This window comes from Apteryx rowi, unplaced genomic scaffold (assembly GCF_003343035.1).
Source record: "Apteryx rowi isolate R43461 unplaced genomic scaffold, aptRow1 scaffold_0, whole genome shotgun sequence".
NCBI lineage: Eukaryota > Metazoa > Chordata > Aves > Apterygiformes > Apterygidae > Apteryx > Apteryx rowi.
In genome coordinates this window covers 660,587-681,073 of record NW_020447195.1, presented here as the reverse complement: position 1 = coordinate 681,073, position 20,487 = coordinate 660,587, and the positions used below count along the sequence as shown (strand labels likewise).

Genomic DNA, 20,487 nt, shown 5'->3' with positions numbered 1-20,487 from the left:
AAGCAGACATTAAGAGGGAGCCTGAGCTTTCATTATGGACCTTTGCAATAGGAGGTTGGTGTAGAGTGTGTGACCATGGAATCAGCAGAGAAGCATGGAAGGGGTGAAGAGCAGGCACAGCTGGCACTGATGATTACGAAGAACTAGTCAAGTGGGAAACAGAAGGGAATGGAGAGAGTTGGTAGTGCCAGCGTGACCTATGAGAAGGGCTGCTGCAAGGAAAGAAAGAGAACTAAAAAAGAAGCAAAAGGAAAAGGTAGGCAGCCAGACTAATTACAAGTTAAGAGGTAGGTGGGAGAAGTGTGTGATATACTGAGACAGGGGAAAGGTGAAAGCAGGTGTGGAGCCTGCAAAGGGAAGAACATACACAAGCTCTAGTGAATTTTTCCAGCATCTGGGTAACACAAAGACAACCAAGGAGGGGGAAAAAATCATTCAGAATGGGTATGACGAGTTATAACAAAGAACAGAGGATCCTAAGTAACTGCCTATGTACTACAAATACCAAATTAGGCATACAGAAAAACAGTACAACATAACAGCCAACATAACACAGAAAAGTAACCGATGGGGAAATAAGCTTGTACATTCATGCACCTGACAGGAAGAAAAAGTCAAGCAAGGAAAGCAATCAACAGAGCAGCACCATGCTTCTCAAACAGCATAGCAGGACTGAGAGAGAACAAGAGTAATTTCCACAGCTGTACAGATATTGCTGAAGTTTGATGAAGATCCTATTATTTTGAATGCATTGGCTGTCCCAAAGACAAAACAGTCGAGATTTGCTCAGTAGTAAGAAATCTGTCTTCCTCTCCTTGTAAACAATGATAGTGGCAAGGGAATCTGTTCCTCTCCTCTCAACAATGATGGTATATGCAAAGCCTCACTTGCATTTTGCTTTCAGAAACAAAACAAAGGAACAAAACAAAGTTATTAATCCTCCCCCCAAAATAAAAGTTAGAAAAGAGATCTCAAGCATCAAACAAACCCCAATGATATTGTGCCCTGTGGAGACACTTCCAGAATATACCTATTTGTGCAAAATACAGGACTTACAACCATTCCTTAATTTAGCCAGAAAAAGCATTTGGAAGCTGGATGAGTACAGGGGAGTTGGGAGGGCCAAGAATAGCTGCATACCATTTTAATCAAAACTGCAAGACATGGGTGCTATTGAGTCTGCCAGAGACAAGAAAAGACAAAGAAAAGGGGAAGGGAATGAGCAGCATCTCAAACACCTTCAGCATTCCTGCACTGTATCAGAATGTTAATTAATACTTATGCTATTGTCTTTCAAGATAGGCAGGCAGCACAAGTTTATGGAAAAGTTAAGTTATTCAGAATTGGAAATTTATAAATACAAATTTTGTAGAAGAAACAGATGATACCATTGACATTCTATTGGCAGTGAAAAACACAAGCAACAATATGAATAAAATACATCAGGAGCAACATAAAACCTCTAACGACTTTAGCAAATCTTGATTATTCAGACCTAGAAAAGTCATCAGTTCCAATATTTTTCTGTATTTAGGAAGGAACTTAACAGTGCAGTCATATTTTCACTGCTGCAGCTTAGAGTTCATAAAAAAAGAATTATATCTGCAAGATGAGACACCTTGCTCTCAAATTCTCAAAGACTTAAGCCAAGCAGATCAGTGGATGTCAGTCGAGGAATTTTGGGGAGAACTTCCAAGGACTAGGAAACTGATACTGTAAAAATGTCCAAAATATCTAGCATAACAACATATTACTTAACCCTGCACTGAGTGTAGGCAAATCATGAACTGCATTATAAGTGATACGCAAAGCACTGACAGGAGGCCAGGGAACATTCTGCTGAGCCTGGAAATTATGGCAGGTTCTCTAAGGATTGTTTTCCTTATTTCTATTGTCATCATCTGTACCGTCAAAATAAAAATTATGCAGCTGTGCTATGCAGTTATTTCATTGTTCAACATTGGAATTTTGGCAACTAAACTACATCCTGGAGATTTTGAGGAACACAGAGCAGCACTTAAACCCTACAATCATTGTATGGTAAAAATCGATTTTGGCACATGAAATCCCCACATTGGTTCAGAATGTGGGGGATAATGAGAAAGGTTTCTAGAAGAGGTGCTGTAAGGCAGCTTCCAGCGTACTTCTTGCAGGTGCCAAAGGAAGGCACGAAGTAGTCCAAGAAGACTACCTTACAGTAACAGATTCCAACACATCTGGGAAGTTTAAATTGATTTTTGATGTCAGACTCCATGGAAAATTGGGGCAGGCTAGTGAAAAGAATACAAACATATATTACACCTTGATTTCAACACCAGGTATTGTTGGCATGCACCAAACATGCCTGTTTCAGAGAGGCAGGCATGTTAGTTCCATGGGCTCTGATTCTAGAACAACTATATTAAAAACAGAACATGAGAAAGACCACCATTTCAAAACTCCATGACCCGGTAAAGCTAAATTTATATCACAGCCTATTATCTGTTCCAGACTTCATCACGGTCTAGGTATTTTCAGGGTAAAATTCCATACACATGCATTTTCCTGTATATTTAAGTTATTAGGATCCCCATAACCAAATTAAACTACATCTACCCTAGAAGCAGTACCTGATATTCTTATACATTTATAAAATGACAAACTCCTGGAAACTAGCTGTGAACTTTGGAGCTCTTTGAGAAAGGATCAAAAGTTGATGCACTATTTCTCTGCTGCTTGCATACCAGGTTCTATAACATGCAGGTAGAGCTTCATATAATCAGAATGTAATTTTAATTTTGAGCATGGTGTTGTGAAACCATTTCTTGGTGACGCTCAAAAGTTGAGATTAGGCAAAGCAGTCAAACTTAATGTCTAATTGACAAAAAAAGTACAATCCCGCACCACGGACAAAACCTTCTAAGAAAAAAAGCACACAAAGTTAATTTTAAAAGCAGGTTCTCAGGTTCTGTTTGACTAAACTTGATCCTAAACTTGCACTTTTAGTTTTCCTGTTAAGGCCTCAATGACAGTAGCAATTTTCAGGCCAAGATAGATACATATGTGGATTTCAGAGCATCTCTGGGGAAAAAACATCTCCAAAAGGCTGTTTTAATAAGACTTAAATACTCTACTGCATAATTAATAGTTAATCGTTTTGAATTTTCATTCATATACATTCCTGAACTTATGACAAATAAAATGTTAGAATCTTCCCTCTGAATCAAAAAACTCCTAGTTTATGCTGCTATCCCAGCATACTTTCCTACTCAAAATATAGTATTGATAACTAGATGTAAATGATTCTACCAAGCTTCTGACTGAAGTTGTTTAGACTTTCAGACATCCTCAGTGGAGTACTTTTCACCTCACCTTGGATATTTAGAAGTTAAGCATCCAGTTTAAACAAGTCAACCAGATTTCTTATCAAGCCAGTGGAGAAAGATGAGCAGCTCCCAAAGGGCAACCCACCCTATCCTCAAGTGTACGTTGATCGGCCAACTCTCCCCTTCCATGCTTCCAGCATTGCTGGAAAGTCAGACCTTACATGGGTTGCTTTATCTTGTTAAAATGGGGGGGAGGGGGGAAGAAGAGGGGAAAAAAAACACACACAAAACCCCTCTCTTCTACAGGATTAGTTTTCTGCATCTTCAGCATTTAAGTGTCTCACAGAAATGTCTTGTGAATGCTGGTGGTGGCACAAAGAACTAAAGAACTACGTCTCCTAGCAGCTGTTAATCTGCTCAATATGTCTTTTTGAACCTGCATTAAGTAACTGGGATATACTGCTCTTTGAAACTCACTACACGAGACAGCTAGGTTAATCTAGATGCCTTACTTTCATAGAGCTAAAGGAAGAGACCCTACAACTGTGATTTCAAAACATTTTTACCTCTAGAAGGGGACAAATATCCACTGTACATTTCCATGGGTCCTACGTTCTTTTGTGCCAAGGCGGCTTGTCTTCAGGCACACAGTATTTTACATTCCCAACACAATACATGGTTTTTCTACCTAGAGAAGCAGCAATAAACTTAAACCATTACGCATGGACTAGTTTCTTGAGAGAGAAAAAGAACCACCCTCCATGACTTCCACGAGATTTAAGAGACAGGCCTGAAAAGGAACCTCTGAGTTTTCAAGTGCAGTAGCTTCCCACTGCAGGTAACTCACCTACTACAGTTCAATTCATAAAATTTTAAGATGAAACTCGATCTTTGTATCAATTTTATGCCCTGTCCTCTCATCTTAGAAATCTGTTCTAGAATCTCACTTGTCTAATTCTGACCATGATTTCTGAGTCCATAGTTAAAAAGTTTCAAATTTTTTGTTCTCCACAAGAAGAATAACTATAATTGAAGTGTATCAAATTAGGTAAGTGCAATAATATAAGATGTGAACATAAATTCTGACTCCTAGATTAAATTTTGAAAAACAAAACATAGCTAGTGTAAGGTAAGATGATATTTTTAATTATCTAAAGTCTTTTAATTGTGAAAGTATCAAGACAGAAAGTTGGGTTCACGTTTACAGAGCTAAATTCTGCTCTCAGTTACACTGATGTGAAGCATGTTATTGATTCTGATGGTGTTACTTCAGATGTTCACCAATGTAACTGAGAGCAAATTATGGTCACTGTATATAAACAGCTCTGGCTAAAAGTAAAACAAAGACTGTATTGTGCTATGCACAGCAGAGCCAATAAATGAATTCAAAAGACACCTAGATGTGTTCCTGGGGGAAAAAAAAAGAAAAAAAAAGAGGGGAGGGGGGAGGGGTCTGAGTGGTCTGGTGGGAAACAGGAAAGTGGGATTAAGATAAATTAAAACAGGTTTGGCATGTTGGGCTTGACCGCCTCTCCTGTTCTTATCATCTCTTTTGCAGTTTTTAGAACATGTATGGTTATAAAGTGAATTATTCTGCACTGAAAAAGCCTTATTCATTTCAGAAGTACAATGCCACCGCAAAATGCAATACACATCATTGTTAAAATGAGCCTATAAGAAGTTAGAGATATTTGAAAAAAGCCTGATGCATCTTTTCAGGATAGCATCCCATTTGCATCCAGAGTTATGAGTAAATTTTTGTATCACATCCCTATCGTGAGATATCAGCTGAAATCACATTCCAGGGAGCCCCAGAGTATACAGTCCTTCTGATCAAAACTGCAGCTTCATCTAAAGGTATAAAAAAATACACTCAAACTTACAATGCCTGCTTTTATATACACACAGTTGCTAAAACACAATATTCAGATCAGCCAGGTTAATATTCAGCTTGCTGAAGAACTCTGGTAGGAAGACAAATAGGAGCAATTTCTAGTACTGACTGAATTCCCCTTACAAACCGATTAAGCAGCTGCCAGTTTGGATAGTATAAATCTATTCACTGTAAGCCACAAGGTGGAGATCTCTGGCAAAGCAGGATCGAAAGGAAGTCTTTTACCCAGCCTAATGTTACTATTAACACTTTGTGCCATTGCATCAAGCCAATTTTTCTGTTTGTTTTTGACGTTTGATAGAAATGTCACTAGTGGAAAAATTAAGTAAAGAGCACTGGTTAGCCACAGAACTGGACACACCTGGCTGCAAACCCACCAAAAGAAACTGACTTCATTAGTACTAGGGACAGCAGAGTAAAATTTATATCTGAAATATGCCTGTACTGGTAGAATTTGCTGAGGCCACAGGCTCTCTGTGTGTTTTTACAGCTGCGTCAAGTTTTGGTTTCTGACTCTTGCCGACATTCAGGAGTGCTGAAGGAGCTCAGGCTAACAGGTCCCAAAACTTTGTAGCTGAGATTTAGATTTCAGCAATTTTAACAACCAGTTTTTGAAATAATACAAAATCCAAATAGAGTCAGAGCTGATGTAAATTAGTAGTTAAAATGCCTTACATTCCATCACTTTCTGCTCCGATTAACCTGTATATTTAAGAGCAGATAGCATATTCTAATAAACCATCGATATCAGTTCAGGAATATAATGTCCATTTTCTGCATCAAGCGTTTTAAATATTGCTAGATATGAAATTGCATTGAAGAACTGCAGTTCTTCCTGTCAACACATTAACCTAATTACTCCAACTAGCAAATTTCACACAGGTGCTGTCACTTGTACAACAATACAGGAAGGGACCAGCCTGAGAGTCCAATATTGACCTTTGATAACCTGCAAGAGACAAAAAGCAGGGAATGGAATTTCCTAATCTCATGGGAGCCATGCAGATGATAACTCAGCACCCAGAAAGTATTCAGCATTTTCCATTCATTTGACTTACTTTCAAGAAAGGTTCAGATTCTGAAATTTGAAATCATCAACAGAGGAACATTAATATATTTTCTCTTCATCTGCTATTGCTATCTTGATGTATTTAACTATCTTCTTTTGGAGGTAGAGTGGATACTGATTGCTTGAAAATAAAAAGCTGTTATACATATTCTTCAATCAGCTCACGAACCCTGTGTCTGAGTATGACAGTGAAGGTAAAGCATTACCTCAACTTCATTTTAATGAAACATTAAGGATAAATATATCAAGATTAATAAGTTGTACCTAATACCTAGGGTAGGTACCCTTTACCTATTTACCACTTACAACTCTTTGTAACTGCTAAAGCTGGTATGTGAATGAGTTCAGTTAGAGGGCATGCATGCCAGGGGGAGAAAAGGAAGCGAGGAGGAGTGAATAAACATGGCAGAAACAGGAAGTGCTCATGCAGGAGCATGGATGGAGCGGTAGATTAGGTCAGGATCGCCAGCAGAGAGCAAGGTAAATAAAGCAATGATTAGGAGCAAACAAACAACTAACATCTTCAAAGATCAATGCATAAGTTACTTTCATCTGAAGTATAATAAATACTACCAGAAAAGACTGAGAAGTTCATCACTCTTGACAAACTAATGTCTGAAAGATGAGAAACCATTAAAAGATGAAAATCACTAAAAGATTATGAAAGCCCTGTGCCTTTGCAAACACTATGGGGAAGAGAACAGTCCTGATTTCCACATTTACAGTCTAGGAGAGTTCATTATGCTTTCGTACACACCCTTAATGCCTGGTCTAGTTAGCAGTTACCTCAAGAGTTCACCTTCTCTCACAAGGAGACTCATTAAAATCAATGGGCCTCTGTGCAGTTGAACTATATTAAATATACACAGAGATGTAACTGTTTGTGGGATCAAGCCCTTAAATGTGTACAGGCTTTGTTTAAGCATCAGCTATTGCCACATAAAAGCTATGGTTAAGACTAGGTCACAGTCAAAAACATATATTGGTAACAAAGTAAAATGCATTATAGAAATCATATTAATACAAACTAAGCATGATAGCCTGGGAAATTTAAATTCAAGGATAAATTGAAAAGGTGTATAACTTGACAAGGTATGAAATGAAGGGCATTCAAACCAACTTAAGATCTCCTTATAGTTGCATTGTACAGTAACCATACAGTTATAACAAGCATGTATTAACATTTGAAGCTCCAGACTGGATAAAAACATATATAAGGACACTTTTTACACTTTGGGGAATTTCTGACAGCAATGGAACAGTTTAGTTTGCAGAACTGGAAAACCTGTGCTTCCCCTTATAAAGTGCTCACAGTCAATTCTATCTTTTTTTTTTTTTAAGCTTACTGAATCATCTCAATATAGTTCAAACTCGCACCATGCTTCACTTTGGAGTTCTGCATATTTGTAAGGGTAGCAAACAGCTTTGCTTCTCTATACTGTCTGCCACTGCTTCAAATCCTACAAGGAAAACTACAGGAAAACATCTGAGGCTAGCTGATATAAGGAAAAAACAGTGTCAAAAGGAACAGAGAAATTATTTCAAAGCTTTTTCTTTTAAATCCTGTGAGAATCTCTGTTCCAAAGTAGCATTCTCTGTATGTACAGACAGAGTCAAAAGACTCCTGAAGAATTTTTTTTAATCAAGAGGAGCACATGTAAGTTCACACCCAGAACAAGGATCTGAGCTGTCTCCAGTTGTTACAGAAACAGGGAACAGCCACTGATGTGACATGGAAGATGTAGGTAAGGACAAAAACATAGAAACACTATTTTGTTCAATCTCTTTCTCTGGTACTTTTCATTCGAAGTTTGACTACTTAGCGGGTTTCTATCTCTTTCTTAGCCAAAACTATGGTAAAAAGGAAGTAAAACCCAAAACCTGAAGACAATGAAACACTGGAAAAAAAAAATTGAAAAATGCAATTCAATACAGGGATTTTAGAATAGCTAGTTAATAATGTGCAATGTTTGCCATTTGCCCTTCAAAATACATTTCTAGAATGGTGCTCAGGTCCTCTACTCAGTGAATTGCTCATGCATAATCTGCAGTCCACAAAAGCATCACAGTCTGAAACCTGCTGCATGAGCTCTTACATCATTCTGTCTCCTAGAATGAAAAACCAATGTAAAAGCCTCTGAGAACAAACCGTACTATTAAGAATGCCCTGTACTACTATTATCTAATTTGTCCAAGCTTACTCACACTGCCTCACAGCATCTGATGAGGGTAGTAGAGTTTCCCCATATATGAGCTTATGAGCTGCCTGTTAACGTAGCAAGAAATTGTAAGATGGCTAAATTTAGATTCAGTCCAAAAGAAGATTAAGAGCATGACCTTAAAAGCAACCTGTAACACAATAAAGCTGAGGAAGTCCATGGCAAATGGGGGGGGGGGGGGTGAGAAGCACCATCATGGATGGAATAACTGAAGTCATACCAGAACCAACACTCTAAGACTGCACACAAAATAAAAGATATAATCAGAGATAAAGCTCTTGAATTACTAATGTGACTTCATACCGAATCCTGACTCACCAGTTAATTCCCTTGTTTGTCACAAGAAAAGAACTCTAGAGCTACCAGGAAATCTTTCCTAGCCCTCTTCTCCCACTAGGAGTGTCCTGGAGATGGGCATCCTCAACTGCACCAGGTCCACTGCCACCACTGTGATACTGGTGTTGTGAAAACTATCACCTACTTCCACTGCTTCTGCAGTGCCTTCTCTGAAGGTTGTCACCAATGCAAGGATGGAGACAGACAGTTATGACTTTAAGGCCCAAAATGACCATTACAGCTAACTAGCATAACCTTGCTCATGGCACAGGCCAAAAAGACCCAACCCTCCTCTTCCTTCAGACTCTCAAATGAACTACCCTTTCCTTACAATGTCTCTTGTGTGATCAAGACTAGATATATTAAGTAGCCAAAGTGAAAACTTAACTAATGATTAATGATTAACTAATGATTATTTACACTCATGTACAAAACTTTGTCCCTTCTCCCTCCTTTTACTAACAGTCCTAGACGCAAAGAAAACTCAAAGCTCTGCTGGAATTACTTAAGTTGTGGTTATACGTTTGGCACCAGTCATGTTTCTCCCTATACCTGCTGCACATTCCCATCCCCTAATACCAACTCTCTTGTAGCAGCATCACTATTTCTGCAATGACTTGGTGAACCCAGATGGAAAATGGATCATTTTCAGTCAAATCAATGCACTGATCCAGATCACGGTACAGTTTCAGAAAAAAACTTCACAGGCTCAATAAAATAGTCAGTCCAGGTATGAATGGTCAAGAGTAAGAGCTACATATACTAGCTTAAGCTAATAAAGAAACACACACACAGCTACCAATTAATTCTTAGGCTTTCTTCTAAGATATACAAAGTTACAAAAGCATCTGAATCATCAAAATAATCAAGATAATCAACACCAAAGATGACTTACCCCCATCACCTTACCACGCTGTTCAACATCCTCCCACATACAATGAACTATATAGCGACACATGTATTTTCCTGCTCGACCCTCCTGCTTCATTCGTACCAGACACATCCTGCAAGAACATAAACACCAGGCAAATCCATAGCTTCTAATTTTCCTTCAAATTTAAACAGTAAATTAAATACTTCAGCTCATTTAAAAGTCCCTTACAGAAAGTGTTTTTGTGATCAGAAAAAAATATACAAAAAAATGCCCTTTTTTCCCCCTTTAACTGTCACAAACTTGTCTATTCTTTATTCAAGAGCTGCACTCACTGGATTTTAGCCAATTCAGCTATGGGAGAATGTCAGTGGACTCTACTGCAGCTGATAATACTGTAATCTAGTTAATCAGTATTCCACATTCTTAAGAACATGTCACCCTTTGGAGCAGGAATGAATGTCTTGTCCTAGGATACAAACCAGCTGTAATTCAGCTTGGTATACTAAAGTGCTGAAAGAGTTTATACCAGTCAAGTTGTGAGAGCTTAAGCAAGTTACAGGCTTTGCCCGAATTTACATTAGCATGTCCTGAATTATTTCAGCTACGGAGTCTTTGGATACATGTCCAACCATTTGGCACACTCCCTCCCTGCAGTACATGCTGGAAGTACTAACAAGTTTGTAAGTGCATTGCGGGATCTTAATGAGAATACCAGGTTGAATTGTTTCACTTTTTTTTTTTTTAAGCATTAAGACACTTGAACTTCATTGCTGTTGTTCAGTATAAAAAAGATAAACAACCACCATTTATTTTGCCTCTTTTACTAGATCTGTAAGCAGCATTAACCAAAATACAGGCTATTCCTTCATTGAGCTAAGACACCAGTCACATCACCAGTCACATGTTCTCTACCTTACTAATCAGCCCTGCTCCTGCATCCTGAGTCAGAAGTGCCTCTCCTGTACCAATGGAGTTATTGTAGACAGCGTGGTGCTCGAACACAGGAGCTGAAAGAAGTTACTGCTCTGCAAAGAGGCATGCTACAGCTGGGAAACTTCCCACATAAAAGCTTTTTCTCATAACTTATGCAAGAGCAAGAGTTTATTGCTGCAGGCCACTTTGAAGCAGTAACATAGTACCAATTGTGAACATACCAGAAGAGTTAAAAGGTAAAAAATGATGTTTATACCTGTTCATTTCTTCAGTGGAAATAAGATCTGTGCCCCTGTAGGCACTAAAAGTATTTGGTGTGTTGTGGATGCCAGCTCAACAGGTAGAATCATAAACACTTGAAAACTGTCAATTGAGCTGATTTGTAGAAGGAAAGAAATAGATCTTTTTGATGGATTTTATCTAGCATACTGATTAGTAAATGAAAGATATTTCTAACTGTCAAAAGAAGCAAATCTTATTCTCAAGGATGAGTCACAGAGACAAAACAAACTGAAGGCACCAAAAATAGCATTAGTTCTACATTCTTGCTTCTCAATAGAGCCATATATTCAGGTCCCATACAAGGGTCATTCATCTCAAACACCAAAATTAAGAGGAGAAAAGCCCTTGGACCAGAATCTGATTTTTAACTAAAAGGCTTCTGAAAACACCACTGACCAAGCGAGAGGCAGTTCTGGAGTACCCGACAAAGTCTAGGTTTTTCTCTGTAATATATTCTGCCTCATTTCTTACTTCTGCTTTCTGCCTGAAGCACGCTGGATGCCTTGGCTCCAAGACAACACCATGCTGAAAGCCTTGGGCACTTTGCAGAAAACCTGACACTTGTTCTAATGCTTGGCAGCAAACTCCAACGAGAAAGATAGCTGGAGAGAGTGATCAGTCCTTGAAAAACTGTGGGCAGACACTTGTTAAACCTTGCAAAACCAGTTGAGAAAGAACCGGAAAGAAAGTCTTGCAAGGAAGGACAAATGAAAAACAGCAACAGCAAAAGAATGGAAGGAAAATGTTGAAGTGCCGGCAGAATGAGTAGCAAGACAGTAGCAAGAAATTAATCTACCTGCATCTTGTTCACAGCAGAAAAAAGCTTTCTGCTAAAATGGTGGTCCAGAACTCAGAAGACAGCTGTCCAGTTACCAGTCTTTCCACAAACCAATGCACAACCAGCTTAAAACTTCTGTGTCTCAGTTTCACCAGTTTTAAAACCTTTGTTCCTCTTGTATATTTATATAATTGAGCTGTATGAAAAAGTTAATTAATAAGTGTGACTGTATCCCAAACTTTTTCTCACTCTTAGCAAGCTGGAGAGAAAAAGACTCAGTTTAGGAGACTAATTCTGGACTGAGAAAAGAATTTTTATACTTTACTTGCTGAATACACAAGCTCAGGGGGGAAGAAAAAAAAATAAAATAAGAGTGGCTTGGCAAGAAACCCTGTGAGCATAAATGCTGGTTCCCATCCAGTCTGTCTTCAGTGGTGGTGTACCAGGAGGAGAAAAGAGTACACAGACCAACAGTTACAATTGGTCACTGATGAGCAGGAATGGAGTAGTGTTCAGAGTAAAACTTGTTACCCTTGAAGCCTAAAAGGCAGCTCTGTGTTTGGATGCACAGTGCTGTCATAGAGCTGTTCTGCAGCACCATGAGACCACGAGTGAGATCATGGAATTCTGCAGTTTATTTGAAAATTTGGTAGTTTGTTACTACACCTGCCGTCTGAGGTTTAAAAGACACAGACTCTTTAAAGACTATAAACCTTCTAACTAGATCAAGTGTGAAACATTTTATCGTTTCACTGCAGAACCTGTTGTGTAATTTATTCAAATACTGACTCATCTTTGTCAAACCACAGAAGTAAAATTATTCCAACCTATCTTTAGAAAGCTGTCTACATGACATCGGTCAGGGTGGATAACTTATGCTGCATTTAAGTTATGCAAGGAGATTATGTTAGAAGAAAATTATACAAAAGGATGCGTGAAAAGGAACAGAAGCACCTATGCCTCCACCCTTGTTAGACAAGCAGCAGCTGTTTCCCACAACAGCCCTCAGCTATAACTGTTTGTGTCAGTATTCCCACCCAGCGCCAACAGACTGGCTTGAACACCGGTAGTACTAATCAATGCTACCCTGTTTGACTCTGCTGTGAGGTGGACTAGTGCTATCAATAAAGGATGATGCATTCTGTCTCTAAAGGCAAAGTCTACTCAGAGCTTCTTGCTATTCCCTGGACCTAGCCACTCATTCCTGCTTCTTCAGTTGTCCTAGCGCAACTACTTCTTGGGCTATACTATACTAAATCAGAGAAATGACTCTAGCTTAACAATAAAAGTATCAACAACAATTGTAGAAGGTTGTTGTTTTATTCTGTTTAACCTAGATCATGCATGAATGGGCAGGAACTTGGGGACAGGAGGAGGATGCTCCTGAATTGACTTTGCCACCAGCTGTATGTTGTGATATACACTTTTATGAATAATGGTAGCTGAGAATAACAGTAAGGAGCAGAATCCTAAACTCTTCCTAAATGGGTTTGCATGTTACCCTGTGCTTCAGCCTAGCAAGTTCACTAACTATTGTATTTACAGCCATGTACACATCTCTGCTGGGGCACAAGCTAACAGATCTGAGCCTGGCTATATAGTCTTCCTTTCTCCTGGTGCCAGCACTTAGATCATCTAGTCCATTTTCTCACCTCCAGGCAGGATCAACTAAATGCTGAAGCCATTCCAGATAAACTTGTTCCTACCCCCCCCCCCCCCCCCACAGGACTCTATTTCTCCCTGTTCTCTGCACTGCGAATAATAGAGAAATCATTTCCTTTCTTTTGAAATAGTGTATCTCAAAATGATACAGCACCCTCAGTCTCCTCTATGGAAATCTGGTAAGTCTTTTCCTGCAGGAACTGTTTTCTATGTACCTGATGGTTCTTGTTCTCCTCTGGACTCTCTCTGATAAACACTTTCTCAAATGCAATTTTCTTTATCAGAAGCAATATTCAGCTGAAGTTTTACCATAGATCTTGGAGCCCGTCAGAACAGGAGTTTTGTAGTATCACTCTACTTTGATCCTAAATGCTTCAGGGATGGGACCATGCTTGGTGAAAATATGAAGGGAGCTCTAGATATCTACATGATACAACCTGCGTTCTTACATTGAGACACTTCTTGGTACAGCCACTAAAGTCACCACTTAGGCAGTTTCATAACAGGTCTAGACACAGCGAATAATCCATTTAGACTGCCTCTGCACGGGAAAAGACAAATCCAAAAGTTGAGACGAACAGCTTGAGAGTTCCTAAAAAGAGGGAGTCCTCCTGATATCAGAAATGCAAAGCAACAGAAATGGCCCATAAAAGCATGACAGTAAGGAAGAATATTGATAAAATGACTTCTAGCTTAAGTAGAATTTTAGCACTGAATGGGAAGGAACTGGGATGTATCTGAAGGAACGTTATCTTTAAAGATATTGGCGTAAGGGGCAGGCTAAACATGAGAGCCTGAATTCCCTGCCCCTTTCCTTCTAGATACAGGGAAGAAAACTGTAATCACAGACAGGAAGGGGAGACAAGAGCCAAAGATTCAAACAGAGGACCCACTGGAATCCATAACACAAGGAGGTATGTTCCGACAAGCACCTTAAGTCTATAAAAGGTGGGATATAAGAACACAGAAACACAGTTGACTGGAGCATGATGGGCAATGACAGCAGCAAGGGTTTTTACCAAACTAAGAGAAAATCTCATCTTCTCCAGGTCCAAGAGATATCCTAAGACACTTGAAACTAAAACTTCAAAGGAGCAAGTAAGCCAGAAAGAGATCGAGACTGCTTTGCAGGGGAAAATTGGAACATTTTAAAAGACAGCGATCCACAATCTACACTGCGAGATGGCTGGCTGCCAGATCAGGGAAGGTTTCTGCCTCCGAGACAAAAGGTTCAGCAGGAAAAACACAGGCCTTGGAGCCTTCAGACAGAGAGAAGACAGCCCTGACTATGCCAGAGCTAGCAGGATCGCTAATGCTCTTTTCCCATTTTACCCAGATCAAGACTGATTAAAAGAAGAGAATCAGAGAGAAAGCATGTAGCAGTACACCTGACTGTGAATGCAGAAGTATCCCACGGCAGGATCCTGGTCACTGAGCTTAGTCACAAGCAAAACCTGTAGCACCCAGTAAGTGAGCAAGCCTATCAGGGCTTCCCCCTGTCCTGGGACATCAAACTGGATCTCCCATCTGCAGTCCAGAATGACAGCCCTCCTTAGGTCAAGCTGCCAGGAACATGGAGAAACCAGGCATATAAACCTCAGAAAAACTAACCTTCTGTGCTACCCTCCATGTTCAAATTTTCTTTGCTGCCCAACAAAGCAGAGGAATTTGGTTCCTTCCTATTTGTGTAGTCTATTGCTGTCAACCTGTCCATCATAACTTAAAACATGACAGTACTTCAGTTTCCCTCGTTATCTGTCTCCTTGGCTCATGGAGAGGCAACTCTTGGCCTTCTCTAATACAGCTATGATCTTAGCAGTTTTGTGTCTATCCCATGCTAGATATAATAGTTCCCTTGTTTATTTTTAAGACTCTCATGAAAGACAGCATCAAAGTCAAGATATATAACCTTCTATCACAAGGTAAGTTTTCCTGTCAAGTAAAAATCAAAATCATTAGGAAAAAAAAAAAAAGCATAGTCTTTGCAGATTTATGTTACCCCTCTGTCTTCCCTCAGGTATTTACAAATGGTTTGGTTTTGAATATTTATTTCAGTAGTTTTTCAGATATTGAAATGAATGATTAGTTTATCAATTCAGACTTTTAAAGCCTTTTTTCTCCCCCACAAGAAACAGTGAGAAAAAGAAACAGCAAGTCTCAAGGGTTTTTCATTAATTGGTTAGTTGATTCAATTGATCCCATTAGCTGATTCCAATTTCAAGGCTTCTACTAATTTATTCATTCTTCAGTGAAATAAGCTGCCCCATCTTTCAATATACTGAGGAGATGGGAAGTTAAAAGAAAAGAAAGGAAAAAACAGGCAAGGAAGTAAGGGGCCATTGTTTAAGTGCAGATATTTCAATTCAAACTTCCTTTTAGCCTTTGGACAGCTGAAAGCAAATCTATGGACTTTAGTTTCCTGAAAGATCTGGCACTTAAAAAAACCCACAAACCTGTACTCCCTTGTGCATCCCTCTGACCTTTACAAGTATGTAACATTAGATGAAAACCTGATTTTTTTGGCTACTAATTTTACAAATGAAAAAGGAAAAAAACCTGCTTAAGGTGTTAAATATTTTTACATGCAACCAAGCTGGCATTCACCAACCCATATGTACATTTCAGAGGTGCAAGCATAAATGTCAGTGCTATAATTTGTTAAATGCTTCTGACGAGCAGCAACTTAAATCACCACAAATTCTCACAATTTAAACCACTTCTACGTAAATTTAAACTTTTCCTAAAACAGCTATATATAATTTTTCCATCCAGGCTGAGCAAGGCTTTTGGAAAACTCATGGCAAAGACCATTTCATTACTTTGGAATTTAAAGATTTAAAAGATTTTAGCTTCTTTTTGCTCTTTAACACAAAACAGCTAAAATTTAAAAGTTAACAAATTAAATACAACCACTGTTATCAATAACCATGGAGCCCACTTTTTCACACAGTAAGGTGCATTTCATTCTGAAAACAATTATATTACTATTTTAATTTTCACTTACCAGACATGAAGCTGGGCTACTAGAAACCATGAATTCAAAGTATCAGGCATATGGCATCCTTGGGGAGAGGGGAAGGGAAAAACAGTAAAAAACAAAACTAAACATTAATATGAATTTCACCACTTTTTGCACCTACCAGAAATTCACTAAACTAAAACTTAAATACATTTTAGAAATTTAATTTCTTGCCTCAAACTGTAAATACCTATCAGAAGCAAATAGCTTTCACTGTCACACATATACTTAAACTCTTGAACATGCAGCCACAGGACACTGTAGATTTCAAAAGAATACATATGTTTAGAATTCATTAGGACAAAATTTACAGAGAATAAAATCCACAGTGGAAAATTAAACACAAATATGTGGCTCTGGAAGTCCCAAAGCGGTAAAGAATAATAGGGAAATATCAGTGGATGCTTTGCCCGATTCTTACACCCTCCTTTAGCATGTGCTGTTGCCTACTGCCAAAGACAGGATACTGTGCTAGATGGATCTTTGGTCTAACCCAGCTGTTCTGATTTACTACATAACTGTATAACCCATGACACCATCAGCCTACACAGCCTCTAGCCATTCTGTGTTAGGATTAAAGCAACTGATCAACCAGAGTAACAATTACTATTACCAGATTTAGTTCTGCTACTATAGCCACTGGGTTTCCAAGAGATGGGCTGTCCACATGCATGTTCACACTATGAATGGGCACGTGCCATTAGGATGTGCGCCTGGAGACTTATGCTATCTGCCACAGAAACCATACTCCTCTTCCTCACACTTGAAAAGCATGGATCTATGGGCTGTGTGCACTGTAAGTCCTGCTGCTCCTCTCAACCTTACAGCTTCCTCTACATCTCTCTTCTGAAGAAGTCTTAAGAGCAATATTCAATGTGAAGGATCCAGATCTGACACAGTTACCTTGGCCCGTCCAGCACCTGGCCTCATCTTCTGAACTATTCAAGCCTAGCTGTAAGAAGGCCAGAAAGTGAGTCTCCACTAAGATCTGTCCCAAGGAAGTCAACCTTATCTTTTTTGTATTTGAACGTACTCCTTCCTGACTCCTGTACTTCCTGGCTCCCAAGTATCACCAAGGAGATTCAACTGGATCATGAAGCAACGTTTTCATAGCCTTTCTTCATACACACCAAGCATGGTCAGACAACCACCATAAAAAAACAAATAAATCATTAGTATTCCTCTCTCCTCAGAGAGATGATTCTATGAGTGCACAAGAGTTGCTTCAGCATCAATGCCCATACATTATCTATGCCACCTCTAAGGCAGTATGAAGACACTAACATTCTATATTTGGAGATTAATCACAAGTTTTTCCCCCACCCCTCTCCACATTTAGCTCTTTCATTCTTACAAGAAATAGTCCACGTGCCTAGGAACAACTCTACTTTCACCTAAAGGCATGCCATGGGCAACCTCCCTAACCAGGGTAAAAGTACAGAGTGCTTGCATTTAACCAAACCATTTCATTGAGTGAGAGTTCCACAGGCAAGATCCAGGGTGAAATACAGCTCAACAGACAGATGTTTCTGAAGTAAAAGCCATTATCTATCAGTCTTCTAAAACAAAAAATCATTCTTTATTGGAAAGCAAAGCTCATGCTTCTACTATTTGAGATACTAAAGATTTTTAAAGACCTACGCAATACCCAGGAGGAAAGAACTTTTTCTCTAACTTCCCAAATGTTGCACTTCTATTTTTGTAATTCATTTAACTTCCACATTAAGACTGACTACATCCTAAATTCAAAGGCGGAATGGCTACATTAAAAGTGGAGACACAACAACACAATGCATGTAACCAGGCGGAAGCACCTGTCTAGCAGGGATTCTGTCAGTATTCAACCCCCAGAGTGACAAGGGAGAGTTGAAACAGAGAAGAGGGCTACAATGAATCATGCAGCAAAGACTTTGAGCTGAAGACTGAGCCTGGCAGGGACAGGACTCCTTCTCCTAGACAACATATTTCACTTACTCTGTAACAGGCTTGAATAACAGTCAAAGTAGAGGACAGCAGCGGATGACAGTATGAGTGAGATAATAAGCAAGAACCTGACAGAGAAGGACAGAGACTTCAGTATACAAAGGGGGATAAAGAGATCCTAAATGCACCCTTAAGTCCTAAAACAGCGACCCATACATTCTGCCCTGAAAATAACAAGGCAAAAATATCTGAGTCAGATCTCAGAAAAGCTTATAGCAGTACATGGGGAAACACAGCAGCTTCCGCACTTCACTGTTTCCAGAGACTTACTACATTAAGTCTTCTACAGAGAGTCTAAGGAGTCATTAGAACCCAAGGCATTCCACAAAGGAGAAACTGCATCATCCATACTGTGCCATGCTCAGGTCACCCAAGGAAGAGAAAAAAAACAAGATTCAAGTTCTTTTACACTTACTAAGCGGTATTCCACAAAGAAATAACAATGTTTTCTGTGTTTTTTTGACTTTCTGTTGACAAATCCTGATCCTGCTTTCTGTTGAGGCCTTTCCAAAATGATAGGGATAGATTCATACAGAAGGATTACAATGGGTTCAAACTCTTGAAAACTGCAGTAATCAGATCTTACAGCAAATGCTCAATAAACTCATTGGCCATGCTGTGAAAAAACAATCAGCTGCTATTGACTGTCCTGTTTGTAATACAAAAAGCACCACTAACTCCCACAGAGTTCTCCCCTCTTGAGTTCCTAAATGGCCACCAATCCAGGTTGATCTCAGGCCTGATAAGAGAGAAGAGAGAAGAACAGTCCAAAACATGAAAGATTATGTAACACACATCAGGATAAGACTAAGAACACAGCAAGACTGGCCAAAAAGGCCTGCAAAGAAGCCAGCTTGATCAGCAGGATTATGTAATGCGAGGACTCACCTAAGAACTTCTCAAAGCCTTGAATAAGGGCCCTGCTACTGCTTCCCTCATATGAATCAAAATCACTGGTCCGCTAGCAAGGGCCCAAGTGGAAAGGATGAGGCTGGCAGATTATCTAGAGCACCGGCCCATAATGCAGAAGAAAGATTTGTCACACAAACGCATTAAAACCTTGGCTGAATACACAGCATTCACCATCACATACATGCCTGAAAAATCTCTACATGGGACCACAAAGCTCATCCTATTCCCAGAAAGTTACACTTGTTTCTCAGAGATTACGACAAAAGATCTAAGCAGTTCAGCAAGTAGGTTCCTACACAGATAAATTTTCTGCTGTAACTTAAAGGATAACCTACTTATTCCAGCATGAAACACAGACTCAACCCACAATATGATTTAAGAAGTCCCGTGACGGATGCTGTGGAATTTAAAGAATACCATTGAGAAGGAAGTAATGGACATACTAGATCTGGACTTATTCCAGGGATCAGTAACTAAAAGGCAAAGTCCTGCTTTGTATTCAGGTCAGGCACCTAAGCATCTGCTTGCCCCTTTCACTGAATTACTAGCATAGCTCAGCAAGACATGCAAAATAACAACCAAGACCTCTCAAAAGAGAATAGTCCACAGCCACTTCCCTGAAGGAGGCTGTCTTCATGACAGCACTTGACCCACACATCAATTTAACAGTTTATTTTTTAAGCTGAATAGGCACATGGTCATGCAGAAATTAAAGACTTCATCTTGAGGCCCTATGCCTGATTCAGTGACTCATATCTGTGGACTGAACTTATTTTTACCAAAGACTACAGCTATTAGCCATCCTATGGTCACAAAGAGATATCTCATAGCTAAGTCAGACAAACAGGCAACTAAGCATCATGATATATCAGGCTGTAACAGGTCATCAGCTTTCCTGATAACAGGCTTCACAAACTACCACAAGGAAAATGGTACGAACAGAGCCCAGTGACAAAGCTTCAAGTCCTCAAACAAAAAGCTTGCCTTTAGAAATCAGCTTTTTATAAGAAATGCACTTCTAAAACTGTGGGGTTTGGAATGCCTTATTCCAGACTAACAGTGGAGAAAGGTCCATCCTGTAATTAAGTACACTTAGATACAGAAAAATGTCAGATAGCAAAGCTAGCTATGAATTAACTGTGATATCAGCTGGGGAATAAATTTATTCCACCTACAGAATACATCCTGTTTAGATGTCTGTATCTGATGAGAGACATGAAT

General features: G+C 39.3%; 1 protein-coding gene across 10 annotated transcripts in view; it reads right to left on the bottom strand.

Annotated features, from left to right (window-relative positions):
- LOC112973634 (ubiquinol-cytochrome-c reductase complex assembly factor 1) overlaps positions 1-20,487 on the bottom strand; it is a 62,314-nt gene that overhangs the window by 19,946 nt on the left and 21,881 nt on the right. For all 10 annotated transcript variants that reach the window (XR_003256083.1, XR_003256077.1, XR_003256103.1 and 7 more), the window contains 2 exons: positions 16,357-16,414; positions 9,719-9,827 (listed from right to left, as the gene is read on the bottom strand). Coding sequence is in view for 7 of the 10 variants with exons in the window: in XM_026081837.1 (XP_025937622.1) it covers positions 9,719-9,827; positions 16,357-16,414 (167 nt within the window). In the remaining 3 variants the exon portion in view is untranslated. The remainder of the gene's footprint in view (positions 1-9,718; positions 9,828-16,356; positions 16,415-20,487) is intronic.